We start from the raw sequence: 20,419 nt of genomic DNA, 5'->3' as shown, positions 1-20,419 counted from the left end.
TTATTTTTAAATTCTCAATCATAGAAATTGAGAAATGACACCTATTTACATAGAATTTGAACTTGGGATTTGGAGGTCCCAATTTCCAAGTTTTTTTTCCACGCGGAAATTCTAAATTTCTATGTTTATGAATCCAAACAAGAGAATTGATGCATGTCAATTTATAAATTCTAACTTTTACCAAAACTCCATGTTTATTTCCCTTATCCAAACATAGTGTAATAGTATCTACACAATACTACACACTCCAGTGCTGTAAAGATTATAAACAAAGGAATAATATTAAGCTGCATTGTGTTAAATTTGAATCTGGTCACCATACGAATTTAAAAAAAAAAAAAAATTTAACGAAATATAGATACGTTACTTAATTCAATGACATAAATGTGATGATAATGCTCACCGCAAATTATTGTGGTAAGCAAATCTATTATGTTTTGAATTTAGTAAGAGTTACACAATTCTTTTCCCAACACTCTCACATACAATGAATTTTAAATGGTTTTACAATAATATAAAATAAATAAATAAATACGACAGGGAGTCGGGATAACAATTGAATAACTTTTGATATCTCTAGAATTTTTGTTCAAGAAAATAATTTTTATGTATTAATTTTTTTTTTTTCAAATAATAGATTTTATTAGATTAGTCACAGACGAGATTTGAACCCACGTTGTTATGTAAGGACTCAACACCTTTCCATCACTGTGCTAAAAAGCCACTTGCTATTATCCATTATTTTTCACTTCTTACACATTCTTGGTGTTTTTAATCATTGGATTAAGCAAAGCTACATAAAATCAATGACAGAACTAATAAAAATGTGCAGAAGAAACTCCACTTTTGGTTTTGGATGTATTGTTTGGAATGAACGATGACAAAGGAGGTGATTCCAAACTAGTCTATTTATTTGCATGCACTGCCTTTATAAACGCACGTATTGACGTATTGTCAAAATGCACATATATTGAGAGATTTTAAATGCACGAATTGTCGTTAAAGAAACAAGAAGAAAACGTTGAGGAGATTTTGAAAAAAGTTTTGAACTTTGAACAAGTTCAAAAGCAGACAAAAAGACAAGATAGAAAGATTAAGATCGATGCAAATGCAGAGTTGGATTTTCCCAAAGATTCTTTACTTTCGCATCGATTATTATCAGGAAATTTTAACGAAAAACTCCTAGTACTGTTTATTTAAAAAAAAATTATATTTTTACATTAAAAAATCAATCATGATACTATTCATATTACACTTTATTTTGTTCTTATAGTTAAAATTCAAAATTTTCATTAGTTTTCTTTTTTGTTATTATTATTGTGAGTCCATGCTTTAAAATTACTCTTTTGTCCTCTTCTTGTTCCACCCACCTTCTTGAAAAGCTGAATACCACTGTCACTCTCTCACTGACCTTGAATTCAAACTTGCGACCTCTCTCTATCTCTAGGCTGTCTTCTCTTCTGGGCTGAGTTTTTACCGCCTAGTTTTTCATGTTCAAGAAAAAACCTGTCATCTTTTAACACCAAAACCCAACTTGTGGAGCTCAAGAAACCATCCTTTACCATTTTCTAGCAAATGGGTTATTTTCTTTAGTCACTAATATTCAGAAGGCGAGGTCTTTCATGGAGTTCATCAGTTGAGATGCCACTCAGATCACTGACATTATTTGCCTGGAATCTGCACTTCTAGAGTTTGCAAGGTGAGAATTATTTTCTTCCCATTTCTACCATTATTTCCTCAATTTCTATGCTTTTGCATTTTTATAAGGTGGGGATTTGAAATCTTATTACTCACAATTTTTCTTTCCCTTGGTTTATTGTTCAAGGATCTGAGTCTTGGCATTTTTTTTCTGTCTTACTTTGGAAGTGTGAGGTACACTTTCTTGGGACTTTAACTTCCATTTAGAATTCGAGACCCTCCAGAAAATGTAAAATTACAACTGAAAAAAGGACTGTAGTTGGGTTAAAACATGCAGTGTCAGCATGTTTGAGATTCTGAGAGTCCTTGATAGTTGGTTTGCTTCAATCTTTTGTTGATGGATTGGAAATGTTTCACTCCATAGATCAATAATAAAGTCACCTCATATAAAGTACATGAGGTTAGTGGTGTCAATTTGAAGGCTATACGTTCACTTTATTATTGTTAAGCTTTAGAAAGGCGGATCAACGGCCCACTACTAATCAACTCCGACACAAAACCTATAAAGTGTAGGGTTTTATCACAAAGCAATTCACAATAGAAAAAAAAATTAAGATCCGTTGTATTTTTTGTTTTGGTAAGATTTCCGATGTAGGGCTTTACATTCTTCAACGACTATAACTCTAAGCAATACGAAATTGGCTAGCCGTGGTTGATTATTGCTTGACACGATCTTATAAAATGATAATCATCATAGGACACATTCAGAATGATCATCATAGCCATGGGTGAATGGTAGTATTAAGGATTGTAGCTGGGAGGTGTTCCCTACGGTGCGCAAGATACGGCAGCTGAAGGGAGCCTTCCACGCATGTGCCTGGTCTTTGATCCCAAGATTGGCAAACAATGCGGTGGACTTTGTTGTGTCGCACTTTGGCGCGGAGATGTGCAACTTGGTTTGGGTCATCCGACCCCATCTTCGTTTGTGAGGGTCCTGAACAAAGACGGGTTACCTTGCCCACCTAGTTAGTTTTTTGTGATTGTAATGGACTGGTGTGGTTTTGATCCGTGCCTACCTACCTCCCTTGCTTCCAGTTAATTAGCTTTGTATTTGCTTGCCCGGTGTGGCTTTCCTATTTCTTCTGGCTTCAGCCCTGGCAATGAAATATTCCCAGTTCTCAAAAAAAAAAAAAAAATAAAGAAAAATAAAAATCCACTTTTCAGCGTTCCTGCACATCACATGAGCTTTGTCAGGGGAACCAAAGAAAAGTGGATGCAATTTTAGAGCCAAAAAATGTCAAATGACGAGAGTGCCACTGCAATGTTTCAACCCCAAGAAATAGTTTCAGCTCATTAGGTTGAAAAATATGCCTGCATTTGATAATGTGGGGAAGAGGGACTTTTGAGAAAGCTTTTGCACTGTCCCAGAAGCATACTAGCTGAGATATGCAGGCCATGCGGAGCATGGGGTTTTGTAAAAGTGAAATTAAGCCTTGAATTATGTAACAACTCAAATGCATTGCATTTTTCTCTCTCTCTCTCTCTCTCTCTCTCTTTAGGAGACTAGTGTCACGGGCCACATGTTACAAACAAAGAAAATGCCCAAGACATCATATATCTAAGCCCATAAAGCCTTGTCTTCATGGAAGCTTCCGGAACACCCCGGAGAAATCAAGAACATGGCGGAGCGTTCAAGATAATCTAGGGCATTCTGGAACAATCCACACAAGTGTACATATTCAAGCCTCACCTAGAACAATCTAGATTAGGCAAGTTGTATCTAGAACTATTCTAGATATTTTTGGATGTAAGTAGGCAATTCTAGAACCCTCCATTGAGGAGGTTACTTAGGCCTATAAATAGGAGGCAAGGCCATTTGGCCAAAGCATCCAAGAGTTGTAAGCAATTGTAGAGTTCTCCTAAGTTTCAATACAAAGCTTCCATTCTCCCATCTTCTAAGTGATCTTAGCATTCTCCAAGCTATCTTAGCTTTCTTTGTGATTCAATCCGGGGAAGCGAGGCTTCAAAGGCTTACTTAGCTTGTTCATCGAGGTTTTCAAGTCTAAGTGCCGCACGGGCGGAAGGCTTAAAGAGTCATCCCGTGACAGCTGGTATCAGAGCCAAGCTCGTGAATCACTTGAAGGAAAGTAAGATATGGCAAGTGGAGAAATGGTGTCCGGAGTCTCCGACCCAAGGGAGCGTACTGCCGAGGTGCAAGATGTTGCCAAGAGCAAGCCAAAGTTAAAGGACTTGCAAGCATCAATGGAGACCATGGAGGAGCGACTCGAGAAGGTGGAACAAACCATACTCGAGTTCGATACTCGACTTGATGAGGACGTTGTCGACAAGGAGGAAATCCAAACCATGGTGGAAGATGGTAAGGATGAACTACGTGGCTTGGTGGAAGGGCTACGAGATGAGCTCCTTGGCGCCCTCAATACCATGGCCGACAAGATGCGGAGGGAAGTCCAGGTTCACCTTGACAACATGGAGGCAAGGCTTGTGGCGCTTCAAGAGGAGATAAAAGACACAAAAGAACTTAAGGGAGATGTGGCGTTTTGCAAAGAAGCAATTGTGAAGCAATTCGTGCAAGGGCCGAGGGAAATCAAGGCGTTGGACTCCAAGGTAATCGACTCCTTTAAACCCAAATCCTATAATGGGAAAAGGGAAGCAAAGGAGCTCGACACATTTGTGTGGAACGTGGAGCGATACTTCAAGTACCTGAAGCTTGAAGATGAGGAGTCCAAAATCGCAACGGCAACCATGTTCTTAGCTGACAATGCCCTTATGTGGTGGCGTCGCCGGAGCATGGAGATTGAACAAGGTACGTTCTCCCTCACCACTTGGGATGAATTTAAGAAAGATCTTATGTTGCACTTCTATCCCCAAAATGCCAAGTACGAAGCTAAGGAGAAACTAAGGTGGCTCAAGCAAACGGGGAGTGTCAAAGAATATGTCAACACCTTCGTGAGCTTGTTATTCGAGGTGCCCAACATGCTAGAGGAAGACAAGCTCATGTACTTCATGAGTGGACTGCAAAATTGGGCAAAACTCGAACTACAAAGGAGGCACGTGCAAACATTGTCTGATGCCATTGCCGCCGCCGAATCCTTGATTGAGTTTAGATCAAGCCACCAAGGTGATTCCAAGTCCACGGGGAAGAGGGGTAACCATGAGAAAAGTGGGGGAGCACATAAGCCGAAGGATAAGGCGGAGACAAGCAAAGGGGCTGAGACAAGCAAACCGAAGGAGAAGAAAGCCGATAAGCATGACAAAGGCAAGGGTAAGTCTTGGCAACCCACTTGTTACTTATGCAACGGCCCGCACATGATGCGAGATTGCCCACAAAAGAACGCCCTTAAGGCCATAGTTTTCAAGGAGAACAAGGCTGAGGAGAGTAACGATGCAAGGATGGGATGCATCCGTCTCCTGAATGCCATCCAAACAACCCTTCCACAACCTAAGGCTCAAGTTGAGGGAGGATCATTGTTCGTCGACGTCAAGACTGGTGACAAGACGACGCGTGTGTTGGTGGACACAGGAGCAACACACAACTTCATGACGTCGGAGGAAGCTATAAGGCTTGGCCTCCGAGTCACAAAGGAGCCCGGTAGCGTGAAGACGGTAAATTCCGCTGCCACCCCCATCGTCGGAATTGCGCGCAATGTGCAAGTAGACATTGGCGCATGGAAGGGAAAAATCGACTTCACCATTGTCAAGATGGACGACTATGGCGTAGTCATTGGGCTAGAGTTCATGGACAAGGTACGAGCCTTTCCCATTCCCTTCTACAATATTTTCTGTATCTTGGACGAAGGAAGACAACCTTGCCTGGTGCCATTGGAGAGGCAAGCTAAGAAGTGTACCCAGCACTTGTCGGCAATGCAATTTGCCAAGTCCTGGAAGAAAGGCGAGGCCACATTTCTTGCAACCCTAATGTTGAATGAAGGGGAGGAGAAGTACGGGCCTTTGCCGAAACAAGTGGAAGCAGTCCTTATGGAGTTCGCGGACGTGATGCCTAAGGAACTGCCAAAGAAGTTGCCACCAAGGAGAGAGGTCGACCATGCGATTGAGTTGGAGCCTGGTGCTAAGCCTCCCTCCAAATCACCTTATAGGATGTCGCCACCCGAGTTGGAGGAATTGAGGAAGCAACTCAACGAGCTACTTGATGCTGGCTACATCCAACCCTCCAAGTCCCCATATGGTGCACCCGTTTTGTTCCAACGCAAGAAAGAAGGTAGCCTAAGGCTGTGCATCGACTATAGAGCATTGAACAAGATTACCATCAAGAACAAGTACCCACTGCCGTTGATCGCCGACTTATTTGATCAACTTGGTGAAGCAAGGTACTTCACAAAGTTAGATCTTCGATCGGGATACTACCAAGTGAGGATAGCCCCTGGAGACGAATCGAAGACGGCGATGGTGACCAGATATGGATCGTTCGAGTATAAAGTCATGCCATTTGGTCTGACCAATGCCCCTGCAACATTCTGCACATTGATGAACAAGGTATTCCATCCTTATCTTGACAAGTTTGTCGTTGTTTACATCGATGATATTGTTATCTATAGCAAGACATTGGAGGAGCACGTCAAGCACCTGCGCATAGTGTTCAGGACCCTTCGGGAACATGAACTCTATGTCAAGAAGGAGAAATGCTCCTTCGCCACCCAAGAAGTAGAATTTCTTGGCCACAAGATAAAGGAGGGGAAACTTATGATGGAAAAGGGCAAGATCAAGGCCATTCAAGAGTGGGAACCGCCGACCAAGGTACCAACACTACGATCCTTTCTGGGGCTAGCCAACTACTATCGAAGATTCATTAAAGGGTACTCAGCTATAGCGGCACCCTTAACGGACCTTCTCAAGAAGAACAAGGCATGGGAATGGACGGACAGGTGTCAAGAGGCCTTTGAGAGGTTGAAGAAGGCCCTAATGGAGGAGCCTGTACTAAGGTTGCCCGACCTTAGTAAGCCATTCGAGTTGCACACTGATGCTTCCGACTTTGCCATAGGAGGAGTGTTGATGCAAGAGGGACACCCGATAGCCTATGAAAGTCGCAAGCTAAACAATGCCGAGAAGAGGTACACGACCCATGAAAAGGAGATGACCGCCATCATCCATTACCTTAGAGTTTGGAGGCATTACTTGCTTGGTACTTCCTTCATCATCAAGACGGACAACGTTGCCACTAGCTACTTTCAAACCCAACAAAAGCTCACACCTAAGCAAGCAAGGTGGCAAGAGTTCTTAGCGGAGTTTGATTACAAGCTAGAGTACAAGCAAGGGAAGGAGAACGTGGTGGCCGATGCTCTAAGTAGACGAGTAGAGTTAATGGCTACGGTACTCAAGCCGCAAAGCCATCTCTTGGGCCGTGTCCGAGAAGGTTTATCACATGACGTCCAAGCCAAGAACATTGTGGAGTTTGTCAAGGAAGGGAAGACAAGAAGGTTTTGGCTTGAAGACGGCTTGCTATACACCAAGGGCAAGCGGATCTACGTCCCAAAATGGAGAAGCTTAAGGAAAGAAATCCTGAAGGAGTGCCATGACTCGATGTGGGCAGGACATCCTGGCACTCACCGCACGTTGGCCTTGGTGAGTGAGGCTTATTATTGGCCCCAAATGCGGGATGATGTAGATTCCTACGTGAAGACTTGTCTTGTGTGCCAACAAGACAAAGTGGAACAAAGGCAACCGGGAGGACTGTTGGAACCGCTTCCCACCCCATCAAGACCATGGGAGTGCTTAACCATGGATTTCATCACACATTTGCCCAAGTCTGATGGATGTGGATCTATCTTCGTCGTGGTCGATAGATTCACCAAGTATGCCACTTTCATACCCGCACCGGTGGAGTGCACAGCCGAAGTAGCTGCACGCTTGTTCCTAAAGCAAGTGGTGAAGTATTGGGGTGTTCCGAGGAGCATAGTTAGTGATCGAGATGCTCGCTTCACGGGTAGATTTTGGAAGGAGCTCTTCAAGCTACTTGGCTCAAAATTAGACTTCTCCACCGCTTTTCATCCCCAAACCGATGGACAAACGGAGCGGGTTAATGCATTGTTGGAGACTTATTTGCGGCACTATGTTAGTGCCAATCAACGAGATTGGGCTAAGTTACTTGATGTTGCCCAATTCTCTTATAACTTGCAACGTTCGGAGTCGACGGGGAAAAGTCCGTTCGAGTTGGCTATAAGGCAACAACCCTTGACCCCGAACACGGTCGCGACTGGCTACACGGGGAATAGTCCAGCCGCTTTCAAAACCGCTAAGGAGTGGCAATTAGCCCACGAACTTGCTCGAGCTCATTTGGAGAAGGCTTCAAAGAAGATGAAGAAATGGGCGGATCGTAAGCGAAGGAATGTGGAGTTCCAAACCGGCGACCAAGTCTTTGTGAAGCTTAATGCGTCTCAACACAAGAGTACTCGTGGCTTGCACAAGAGCTTGTTGCGGAAATATGAGGGACCATTCCCTATCATCAAGAAGGTTGGCAAAGCCGCTTATGTCGTGGAACTCCCACCCCGTCTCAAGTTCCACCCGGTGTTCCATGTGAGCAACTTGAAGCCTTATCATGCAGACAATGAGGAACCAAGCCGAGGTGAGTCTCATCGAGCACCCCCTTTGATGACGGAGGCATTTGACAAAGAAGTGGAGAGCATTGAAGCCAAGCGTGTCGTGGTGCGACCAAGACAACCAAAGCATGTGGAGTACTTTGTCAAATGGAAAGGGCTACCATACTCCGAAGCGACATGGGAGAAGGAGACGTCCTTATGGCAATATAAGGACTTGATTAATACCTTCGAGAGGCAAGAGTCGACGAGGACGTCGACGGCTTAAGTGGGGGAGGATGTCACGGGCCACATGTTACAAACAAAGAAAATGCCCAAGACATCATATATCTAAGCCCATAAAGCCTTGTCTTCATGGAAGCTTCCGGAACACCCCGGAGAAATCAAGAACATGGCGGAGCGTTCAAGATAATCTAGGGCATTCTGGAACAATCCACACAAGTGTACATATTCAAGCCTCACCTAGAACAATCTAGATTAGGCAAGTTGTATCTAGAACTATTCTAGATATTTTTGGATGTAAGTAGGCAATTCTAGAACCCTCCATTGAGGAGGTTACTTAGGCCTATAAATAGGAGGCAAGGCCATTTGGCCAAGGCATCCAAGAGTTGTAAGCAATTGTAAAGTTCTCCTAAGTTTCAATACAAAGCTTCCATTCTCCCATCTTCTAAGTGATCTTAGCATTCTCCAAGCTATCTTAGCTTTCTTTGTGATTCAATCCGGGGAAGCGAGGCTTCAAAGGCTTACTTAGCTTGTTCATCGAGGTTTTCAAGTCTAAGTGCCGCACGGGCGGAAGGCTTAAAGAGTCATCCCGTGACACTAGGACCATTTGGTGTGTAAATCTGCATTCCCATTTACCTTCGGATGAGCACAGAGCACCCGAAAACGGAAACATGTCACGTGTTTTAGAAAATCATTTTTCCAGATGGGTTCATCTGTGCTTGTAGACTATGCTGGATCTGTGCTTAGCAGGGATATTTGATTGTAATTGCCCTAGTATGTTTAGCATTGATATGCAAGAGCATGGAGTTTTTAGTCGATAGTACGACAGTATATGTCGAATATCATTCTTGTATTACTCAGTTATGTGTTTTATTCTAACTACATTTTTTCTTATGATCACAAGTTAGCAGAACACAACCCTTCATCTTCAGCGAATCTTCTAAGCGCAGCAAATGCCGCGATCAAGGTTAGAGAATGCTCATTATCCGTAATCTGGGTTTGGCTTTTGTGTCCATGTGTGTTTATGTATATTCCTTAATCTTGCAGTAGATTTTTTTTTTCTTCTTAACCTTGCTGGTCCGAAGGTTATCATTTTTTAGTACATTGTGCAGCATAACTTGACAACAGAACCAATCAAGATCTTAAATGTGATCTGTATTTAGTGTCTAAGAGGTTCATTTGCTTAATCAGGCCATTATTTGAACTCTAGTGGTTTATATTACATGTCTTAAGCTTGACCCTGAGAGATATGCAATTACATATGAAAATGGAATTAGTATCTGATGGAAAATTCTTGTCGGGATTTTGGGGAATAGGGGCTCTGAAATGGTTCAAAGGCCGTCTCCTCGAGGCTCACATCAGCTCAGGACATCAAGCTCTGATTCAGATCCACTCCATCATCGACCAATAACTGATCGAAGTCCAAAGCTAGGAGGGGATCGCCGTTCCCCAAGAGGTACACAGTCTGATCCACTAAACCAAAAGAAGATTGGAACCCGCCTGGCTGATTTGGAATCCCAACTTGGGCAAGCACAAGAAGAGCTAAAGATACTGAAAGAGCAGTTGGCTTCAGCCGAGGCTGCAAAGAAAGAAGCACAGGAGAAACTGGAAAATAAAACTAAGAAACGAGTTGTGACTTCTGAGCCAGTGAAGATCCATGAAACGCATCCTCCATTGGAAAATCAAGACTCTAACAAAACGGACAGTTGTTCCTCTGATGAAGTTCCAGATGACATCCAAAAGGAAACTGATGTTTATGAAGTCCCAGTAGAAAAAGTTACAGTTGAGCCCAAGGTTGAACCTAGTGAGACTGATCAGGTGGAAGAAGAGACCAAACCAGTTGATATATCAGATGAACCGCCATCAATTTTGGAAGCAGAGAAACTTTCCGCCTTACGTGACCTACATTTGAAGAATGATGAGATAAACATGCTAAAAGCTGAGTTGGAAGAGAAAGCAAAGCAGCTAGCAGTGTTTGGTGAAGTAAATCAGGGTTTAAAGAATCAGCTAAACGAAGCAGCATTAAATATTTTATCTGCCCAAGAAAAGGAAAAGGAACTGTCCTTGAAGTTAAGTCAGCTTGAGGAAGAGCTGGAAGCAAATAAGGCAACTGCAGGTCAGTTGAATGCGAAGCTGCAGGCAACAGAAGGAGCAAAGGAAGCGCTGGAAGCAGAAATAAAGAAGATGAGAGTGCAGACAGAGCAGTGGAGAAAGGCAGCAGATGCTGCTGCTGTAGTACTTGCCGGGGGTGCGGAGTTGAATGGTAGGATTTCTGAGAGGTGTGGCTCCATGGATAAACACTTTGGTGGAGTATTTGAGACATCAGCTGGTGGCTACGCGGGCTTTGTGGGGTCACCTGCTGATGACTTGGACGATGGGTTCGGTAGTGGTAAAAGAAAGGGTTCCGGCATAAAAATGTTTGGTGACTTGTGGAAAAAGAAAGGCCAGAGATAAGAGGTCCTTTTTTTGTATCTCTCGCCCACACTCGCGCTGAACTTTGAAAATCTCTGTTTTTCCGTTGGTGTGTGATAGTAGCAAAACAGTTTCTTACTGTTTCAGACTCGGCAGGCAGCGCGTTTTGGATCCGCCGTCGTAGTACGCATGTTTTCCTAGTAATTTCAGTCGTGTATAATTGTTTAAACGATCTTGACATGTTTTATTTCAGTTTATGAGTAAGGCTTTGGTGTACCTTCTCTAATAATATTTTTTGGCTACCTTACCTTAATGCAATGTCCAACATTTCCTTGTGATACTTTCATCATTTTATTTCGTATACAACGACGAAAAGTACTTAATTTTTGCTAATTAACAAACTACATATTTTGAATATAAGCAATATTCTATGATAATCTACTAGGAAAATCCTTCACTTATCGCTAATTAACTACATAACTATCTACCTATGCCCTAAAGTTCTCATTATAAACTATATAATAAGGATAATGCTAAGGTAGATCAATTTTTTAGACCAAATTTACAAATCATGTGATGTGTCACCAATAGAAAACAAACACATTACTCAACACTAAGATAATAATCCAATTATCAACAACCATTTCATATGTTTTACAAAATATGCATGTGATCTCACGTTGCACTAACTTTCGCGAGTCACAAGCCCTTGTGCGATCATCACAAGTTGCTCATATTATTATATCAAAGTGTAATTTGTGGCACGCAAGAACTACAATTTATGATTGTGATGAAATATAAATTTTTATAATAAAAAACTTGTCCTATAACCATTATGGTTTTTCTTATATACGCGCGTTCTATAGGTTTTTCTAGGTTATTTTTGCAATTGTATTTGTCAAGGAAATATTGCATATATTAAGCAACTGTTAGAATTTGTTGTTTGTACTTGCATAGATTGAAGCGGCACCAAAACTTAAGGTGGATATTTCTCTATGTAGCCAACCCCACAACCCCTTGAGATTTAAGATGTATAAGGAAATCTCGAGCTCTTGTTTGTACTTGCATATTTCTCACCAAGCATAGTCGGGTTAGGGTTACATAATAAAGTTGGCAGCCTTCACACACCCCTTTATGTGGAATACCTAATTGGGTTTTTTTTTCCACGTTCTAAATTATTTGATTATTGATTAAGTAATTGACCAACTAAATTACTAACACTTGGTGGATTTTTAGTGGAAAAAATATCAACCAATGCAATTTTCTTGATTTCTAAATTAAATGATCTAAGAGTAGTAGATGTCACCTAGTATTACGATCTAATAATATTCATTTTCACTTGTAAGTGCAAAGTTTTAAGTTCGAATCTCATAGATGACAAATCTATTCCAATTCTTTCTCTATTTTTTTTTTGTTGGGTCAAGCAGAGCTAATTTCATTAAAAAACGAAGATGACAACGGCATAAAATGGAAACGGGAATGTTTGATAAAGCGTAGTAGGTGCAGGTCTTTCCAGCTGCACCCATTAGTTGCACTCTTTAACAAGGTTAGTACCAAGTCAATGGTGAATCGTTTGAGGCCTTCGATGAAGAAGTTAGTAGGCCTCCGTCATGTAGGTAGATAAGTGAGGATATTCTTATTCAGAAAACTCTACAAACAATCCAAAACAACCCAAACATAAAGAAATACAAGACCAGGCCCAATAATAGAGCCCATAACAGCCATAAAGGAAAGAAACCCTAGATCTGAACAAAGGGACTAGTTGTCTCTACCCAAATAGTCACACTATCGTCGCGAAGCAGCCACCGTCAGAAAGAAGGACCAACAAACCATATTGACGAACGGAAAATGGGGGTGGCAAACCACATAGAATAATGAGATTAAAAGCAACAATCTCACTAAAGTGACTCAACTCTCACTAAGGTGGCTATGCTCCTCTCATGGATTCACTCAAGAGGATTTCTCTCTCAGTTCATTGAGTTTTTTCTCTCTCAATTCTCATAAGTAAGACACTACGTATTTTCTTCCAAACTCACTAAAGTTTGGATACACTTAAGATTGGTTTTCAAAGAAATGTATAACATGCCCGTTGGTTAAGCATTTGGCTTTGATGGCATACACGTAAATTTCATAACAATTGAATGGTAAGTCCAACAGTTGAATGGTAAGTCAAAGTTGTCCTCTTTACATCCAACCTTTTCATGCTGGTGAATGCATGTTTCTTTGGTAGCTTTAAAAAAAGGTTAGAGCGATTACAGTTTTAAATTAAATTTTGTCAATTAAATGATGTGTTTGTTGATAATTAAATTAGTATTTAAAAGATAATTAACGTGCTTATTTCTTATTAGTGAAACGTCATTTGAGTTGAAAATTAAATTTAAAATTCTAATCTACCTAACATTATTCTTTCGAAAAACGTAGGCCACCCTTATGTTATGAACCTGGCTTCTCTGCCCTTCCAATTTTCATACACTCTCATCTTTTCCTATTTTATGCGGTCATGGTTAAGCCATGTCAACATTTTATATTGATTTTTTTTATAAAGATAATAAGATAAAAAATAATAGTGATATAAAATGTTGATTTGATTTAATTATAACCGCACAAATAGAAAGAAATGTAAATATATGGAAACCGAAAAGGAAGAAAAGCCAGGTTCTTATGCTATAGCCCTCCACTGCATTATACTGTCACCAACTTTTTTCTTCATTTTCAATTATTGCTGCTCTATCGGATCCAACGACATACCTATGTTGCTTCAGATATCAGAAGTACTGATTTTTATTGACCAGTCTGTCGGATTGCTAGGAATCCTTTGACTAATCTCTTGCCTCCGGATGAAATTTATATCCAAACGAAAATTCATAAGCTTACAGTTGTCAGAAAAAGAGATAATGTTGAGAATGAATTTAATATTAATAGAATAATAAGTCTTGCATGAATTTAAGTAAATTATGTTATTTTCTATTGCTAATTGGTTTTATAGTAGAACCTTAACATTTTTCATAGTATCAAAACATGTCTCGCATGTGAAATACAACGGCCACACGTGTTCCACATCACTTGATTTGTGTTGTTTATATATTAGGCTAAAACTTCGACACACATGATGAGGTGTATTGGAAATGAAATCTACATTGATGAAAGAAATAGTAAATAAATTGAGCGACTTCCCATATAGAGTATACAGAGTATACAACTGCAACTTCAACTTAAATTTAAGAGTCATGTACTACTACATGAAAAAAAAAAAAGGTATACAGAGTATACAACTGCAACTTCAATTTAAGAGTCATGTACTACTACTGCATAAATCAAATATTAATCTCTGTATACAGAGTATACAAATGTAACGTCAACTTAGGAGTTGTGTTCTAGTACTTAATAAATCAATTATTGATCTCTGTCCAATGCTAACCACTTATTTTCATGGCTGTACCTGTCAAAGGTGGGCACTTTTTCTTCTCCGAAGGTGGTTTGAAATCCAAAGGCGGTCGAGGCTCAAACAGCTTATCTGCAAAGTCCGAAAAGAGCAAACCTAAAGTGGAAAATGGAATTAAGAGGAAAAACATAACTAGCTAACAAGACCATCCTAACAAACTAATAATCTGAACCACAATAGTTTACCGCTCAGTCTTTGAAAACATATAATTTACTCAGAACCAATGCTTGGGAGAACTTCATGCTTAAAAGTACAATTTTGAAATAATTTATTTGAAAATTATAATGAATTAACTTTTATCTAATGAGAAGCAAAAGAGGCTGGACTAGTTTGTTGCCAAAAAAAGTCATCTTTGTGACCTCAATTCCGTGTATGAGTTCGTGAATGGAGTTCAGTAGTTAATCATTTATTTCTTTATTCACACTTTGTAGAAGTTCTGACAAAATCTAGTTTTTGGTAACTATCAGCAGTTTATGTTCAGATAAATACTGTCTCTCAATCAAAGCCATTAAAATATTCAGAAATAGCTCTTCCTAAACCAAAAAATGCAAAAACGTTACCCATCTTCCTGTACTAGCTCTTCAAGTATGGATGCAAGGCCTGGAAGAGGTTCTATATCAGTGCTAATGCTAGTGCTCAAAGAATCAGGATCTACAGAGCCATCCTGTGAATAATCAAACTCATCAGTTGAGAACTATAAACAAGACTACAAGTGATATATCAAAGATTAGCATGTTACGAACCTGTGGTATTACTTTGTCTAATGTTTCTAGTTTGAGTACTAGTTTGAGCTGTTAGTCCAAGGAAAAAACTCCAAAATTCGATTTAACACTAAAACCCCCAATTTCTAATTTAATTTTCTAAATTAAATCTATTTACAATACCAAAATCTTCAAATTAAGGCATTAAAGCCTGATTCTGACCTTAGAAAGAAGAAAAATAAAGAATTAAGAAAAGATGGATACCTGGCTGGGTGCAGTCGGGAGGAAGGAAGGATGAGGAGAAGGCTGCCTGGGTCCAGTCGAGAGGAAGGCTACGCGAGACTGAGTGAGAGATAGGCAAGATAAGCTAGAGGGAAGAGATGAGAGAGACTGAGTGAGAGAGAAAGATAGGGAAGAGAGACAGGCAAAATTTGGGAAAATTTAAATAAATAAAAAAACGCCTATTTTTTACAATTGCACCGTCAAAATTTTAACAAATTCCGCAATGCATGTATACATTATGACGTCGTGCAAAGTGTTTTTGCATGACGACCCCATCCTGGCGTCGCTCAAAATGTTTTTGCGCAATGACCCTATCTTGGTGTTGCGTTATATTTAAAAAAAAATTATTATAAAATTTACTGAAAATGTGACTTTACTCCCTTCAAATTCAATTAAAACCCACAATAATATATTTTTCTAACAAAAACTCGATCCGAACTACAATAATAAATTTAAAGCTACTTAATAAATATACATACCATTCAATTTCTTAAGTGTGACATCCCACATCCCCTAAGGGAGTGATCCTTATATGTATATTCCCATCTCTACCAAGCACGAGGCCTTTTGGGAGCTCACTGGCTTTGGGTTCCATAGGAACTCCAAAGTTAAGCGAGAAGGGGGCTAGAGCAATCCCATGATGGGTGACCCACTGGGAAGTTGCTCGTGAGTTCCCAAAAACAAAACCGTGAGGGAATGGTAAGCCCAAAGCGGACAATATCGTGCTACGGTGGTGAAGCGGGCTCGGGAAGTGATCCGTCCTAGCACGAGGCCTTTTGGGAGCTCACTGATTTCGGGTTCCATGGGAACTCCGAAGTTAAGCGAGTAGCGCACGAGAGCACTCCCAGGATGGGTGACCCATCGGGAAGTTACTCGTGAGTTCCCAAAAACAAAACCGTGAGGGAATGGTAAGCCCAAAGCGGACAATATCGTGCTACGGTGGTGAAGCGGGCTCGGGAAGTGATCTGGCCCGGGCCGGGATGTGACAATTGGTATCAGAGCCTAACTCTGGCCGTGGTGTGCCGACAAGGACGTCGGGCCCCTAAGGGGGGTGGATTGTGACATCCCACATCGCCCAAGGGAGTGATCCTTATATGTATATTCTCATCTCTACCTAGCACAAGGCCTTTTGGGAGTTCACTGACTTCGGGTTCCATGGGAACTCCGAAGTTAAGCGAGTAGCGCACGAGAGCACTCCCAGGATGGGTGACCCATCGGGAAGTTGCTCGTGAGTTCCCAAAAACAAAACTGTGAGGGAATGGTAAGCCCAAAGCGGACAATATCGTGCTACGGTGGTGAAGTGAGCTCGGGAAGTGATCCGCCTCGGGCCGGGATGTGACATTAACTGTTATATGTACAACATAAATAAATTTAAAGCTATTTAATATGTGTATATATATATATATATATATATATATATCATTGAACTTGATGAGATATGCATTCTATGAAACTAGTTTTAACGATCAAATTGTCAAACTTGTTTAATATACTTCGAGATGGCATAAGCCAAAAATCACAAAAAACAAACGTTCAAAGATCAAGTAACGGAACAAAACTTTTCGACAGTTATAAACAAAAAATCACAATTTAACGGTAGTTTTAACTCCGATTTTGATGATTTTTTACAGCTACACTCCCTGACCCTATATGAATACAATGAAAGAACTCGATTTTCAATTTAAAATATTTACACTAGTGAATACCACAAAATCTTATGTTATACTTAATGAAAGTATAAATAAACTCCAAGTGTTAATGAATCTATTGTTTTGATGGGATACACATTCTAAGAAACTAGTTTCAACGATCCAACCATCAAACTTGTTTGTATATACTTTGAGATCCCATACGCAAAAAATAAACATTCAGAGATCAAGTAACGGGACAAAACTTTTCAACGGTTATAAACGAAACATCACGATTTAACGGTTATTTTAACTCCGATTTTGATGATTTTTTTACAACTACACTCATTGACCCTATATGAATACAATGAATGAATTCGATCTTCAATTTAAAATATTTACACTAATGAATACCACAAAATCTTATGTTATACTTAATGACAATATAAATAAACTCGAAGTGTTAGTGAACCTATTGTTTTGATGAGATACGCATTCTACAAAACTAGCTTCAACAATCCAACCGTCAAACTTGTTTATATATACTTCAAGATCGCATACGCCAAAAATCGCAAAAAACAAACATTCAGAGATCAAGTAACGGGACAAAACTTTTCGACAGTGATATACGAAAAATCACGATTTAAAGGTAGTTTTAACTCCGATTTTGATGATTTTTTACAGCTACACTCCTTGATCCTATATGAATACAATGAACTAATTCGATCGTCAATTTAAAATATTTACACAAGTGGATACCACAAAATCTTATGTTATACATAATAAAAGTATAAATAAACTCTAAATGTTAATAAATCTATTGTTTTGATGGGATACGCATTCTACGAAATTAGCTTCAACGATCCAATTGTCAAACTTGTTTGTATATGCTTCGAGATCGCACACACCAAAAATCACAAAAAATAAACATTCAGATATCAAGTAACAGGACAAAACTTTTCAACAGTTATAAACGAAAAATCACGATTTAACAGTTATTTTAACTCTGATTTTATTGATTTTTTACAGTTACACTTCTTGATCCTATATGAATACAATGAACTAATTTGATTGTCAATTTAAAATATTTACACAAATGGATACCACAAAATCTTATGTTATACCACAAAGTTGTTGACTTTGCATGACGAAGGTGTGCATTAGTTGCGCAAAATAGCTTTGCGCGACGTAGGTGTACCTTCATCGCGCAAAGGATGTTTACTCGACGTGGCCTGTGCGTTACGCGAGATTTTGGCTCCAAACCAAGGCTTTTACCGTTTTTTTCCCAACATTGTGCGACGAAGGTGTTCCTTTGTTGCGAGAAGCTGTTTGGGTGATGGCGGTCTTCGTCACGCAAAGTTCCGTTGCGCAAAACGTCTTTGCGTGACGTTTTGTTGTCACCGTTGCGCAAACATACTTTGTGCAACGTAATTTGCTTTGTCGCGCAAGTATGTTTTTGTACTAGTGACAACCGATGTTTTAATTTCGATTCTCGTCACTATAATATTGTTTATAAATACAAAAATGTTGGGAGACATGATACTATACGAAGGATTGGCTCATATGTTTCTAAGATAATTAAGTACATATGTATATCGGTACAGTGTACCTAAGTGTTGGAATCCCACATCGGCCAGAGGGAAAGGAGAAAAGCAATTTAAAAATGATTACCCCATTCTAACTAACATCAAAGTCTTTTGTGATAAAACTCCACACCTGACGGATTGGGCAGGTGGTAATTACTAAGTTAGGGACGATATCGGTGTTGTTGGAATAGGGTCCTCGGTCCATCGACCTGAAAAATTCTATATGTTATCAGAGTCAGAGGACAGGCTCATATAGCGACGTGATTGGGTGGGTCCTCTTTGGCCCTACGCAATGGGTGAGTCCTAACATGGCTCTACGTAGGCCAATGTTGCCACGTGATTGGGTGGGTCCCCATTTGGTCCAGCATGTTGGGTGAGCCCCGACTTGGCTCCACGTAGTTGCCGATGTGTGGATCTCCATGTATGACCCACAAAATGGGGTCTCACGTGCGGGGGCATGTTAGAATCCCACATCGGCCAGAGGGAAAGGAGAAAAGCAATTTAAATAGGATTACCCCACTTTAACTAACACTGAGTCCTTTTGTGATAAAACTTCACACTTGACGGATTTGGCAGATGGAAACTACCAAGTTGGGAACAGTATCGGTGTTGTTGAAATGGGGCCCTCGGCCCGTTGACCTGAAAAAATCTACACTAAGTTTGAAACCCCTTTCCATAATTTAGATTATCATGGTGTAAAAATTTTGTCCTTTATAAAAAAGGAATAGGATCCTCTGCGGATCCTCTTTGTGGGGATTCGGAGGATTAATCAATCATGTTTGTTCATCATATATCGTGCGATTAGAAATCATTTTAATTTTTAAATTTAAAATTAAATATAAATAGTACCTAACGAAAACTGACCGCAGATGTACGATAAACAAACACAATTGATTGATTCCGGAATCCTCAAAAAAAGGATTCAGAGAGAATCCTTGTCCTATAAAAAATGAGTTGACACTAACGTATAGTGGCTTGCATCTATAATAGATAAAATCATGTGTCACTGATGATGCAAGGTGCAAGAGTGTGGTTGTATGTTGACCAAGAAAAATTATTAAAGTAATGATCACTTTTAGTCATTATACTTTAATAATTTTTTTTTTTAAAACAACCAATATTATCTACACTAAGAGAGCGGAGAGTATGCCAACCCTCACAATAGGTCAGCAATAATGTGGTTCAAATTCGTCATTGACGATAATTAAAGTTAAGGCCTCTCACTTAATTATAGTAATAAGTGGCTAATAATATGTATTAGCTATACCATTCTTCGTGTTAACAATATATTTAAAACAATTTGAGATAAATCCAAAAGTTACACTGTAAGGGTTACTAATTTTCAAATTGTTGTGGCTATTTATTTACATAATTTTTTTTTCTTTCTTGTTTCTTTTTCTTCTACTGATTTTGACTTTGTGTATTTTTTCTCTGTAAGGGATTGATTAATTTTCAATTCGGTTTCGGATTCACATTCTTTCCCTTCACTTTCTTCTACCTTGTACTCATCCTCTTCATATTCTTTCTTTTCTCTCTTTTATTAAAAAGCGGGAGAAAACTTAAAATTATATATATACTGCGTTTTAATGATTTCTCGGGAGCCCGAATACTAGGGCAAAAATGTCCTCCCGAACGTCATCTCCTCATTAGAACAACATTCTAAATAGGGCTCCTTTTGGAATGAAAGTAGTATTGGTGAACGAAACAAGGATTATAGATGAGAATATTGGACCAACGCCAAGGGAAACACTTCCACTGAAAAACGAAGTTGAAAGGGAGTAGACGAAATATTTTAATGAATAACCATGTCCAGTGGCGGAGCTAGCACTTCATGCATGAGGCCAAAACATAAAACAAGTTACAAGAAAATTTTCAATTTTTACACAAGAAAAATCAGTGCATTCAATTAATATGATGCTCGTCTTTCTTTTATATCTCA

General features: G+C 39.7%; 1 protein-coding gene and 1 long non-coding RNA gene across 4 annotated transcripts; one reads left to right on the top strand and one right to left on the bottom strand.

Moving 5' to 3' along the window:
• The first annotated feature begins 1,400 nt into the window (after window positions 1-1,400).
• On the top strand, window positions 1,401-11,181 carry LOC103945973 (interactor of constitutive active ROPs 1-like). 3 transcript variants are annotated; one of them, XM_009356571.2, is made up of 3 exons: window positions 1,401-1,699; window positions 9,334-9,396; window positions 9,746-11,181. In XM_009356571.2, the coding sequence occupies exons 2-3, from the start codon at window positions 9,383-9,385 to the stop codon at window positions 10,881-10,883; spliced, it is 1,152 nt and encodes a 383-aa protein (XP_009354846.2). In that variant the 5' UTR covers window positions 1,401-1,699; window positions 9,334-9,382; the 3' UTR covers window positions 10,884-11,181. The 3 variants fall into 3 exon arrangements, with proteins under 3 accessions (XP_009354846.2, XP_048425677.1, XP_048425676.1); XM_048569720.1 differs by lacking the exon at window positions 1,401-1,699 and adding an exon at window positions 9,029-9,203; XM_048569719.1 differs by lacking the exon at window positions 1,401-1,699 and adding an exon at window positions 9,029-9,257.
• A 2,908-nt stretch (window positions 11,182-14,089) lies between these two features.
• LOC103945967 lies at window positions 14,090-15,408 on the bottom strand. Its single transcript, XR_007252915.1, has 3 exons — window positions 15,249-15,408; window positions 14,844-14,947; window positions 14,090-14,379 (listed from the first exon to the last, which is right to left on the bottom strand). It is a non-coding gene; the product is annotated as an uncharacterized LOC103945967 (long non-coding RNA).
• Window positions 15,409-20,419: the final 5,011 nt, after the last annotated feature.

The sequence above is a fragment of a genome, unplaced genomic scaffold (assembly GCF_019419815.1).
Source record: "Pyrus x bretschneideri cultivar Hongxiangsu unplaced genomic scaffold, Pyrus_bretschneideri_v1 Contig50, whole genome shotgun sequence".
Taxonomy (NCBI): Eukaryota; Viridiplantae; Streptophyta; class Magnoliopsida; order Rosales; family Rosaceae; genus Pyrus; species Pyrus x bretschneideri.
This window is presented reverse-complemented; position numbering and strand designations above follow the sequence as displayed.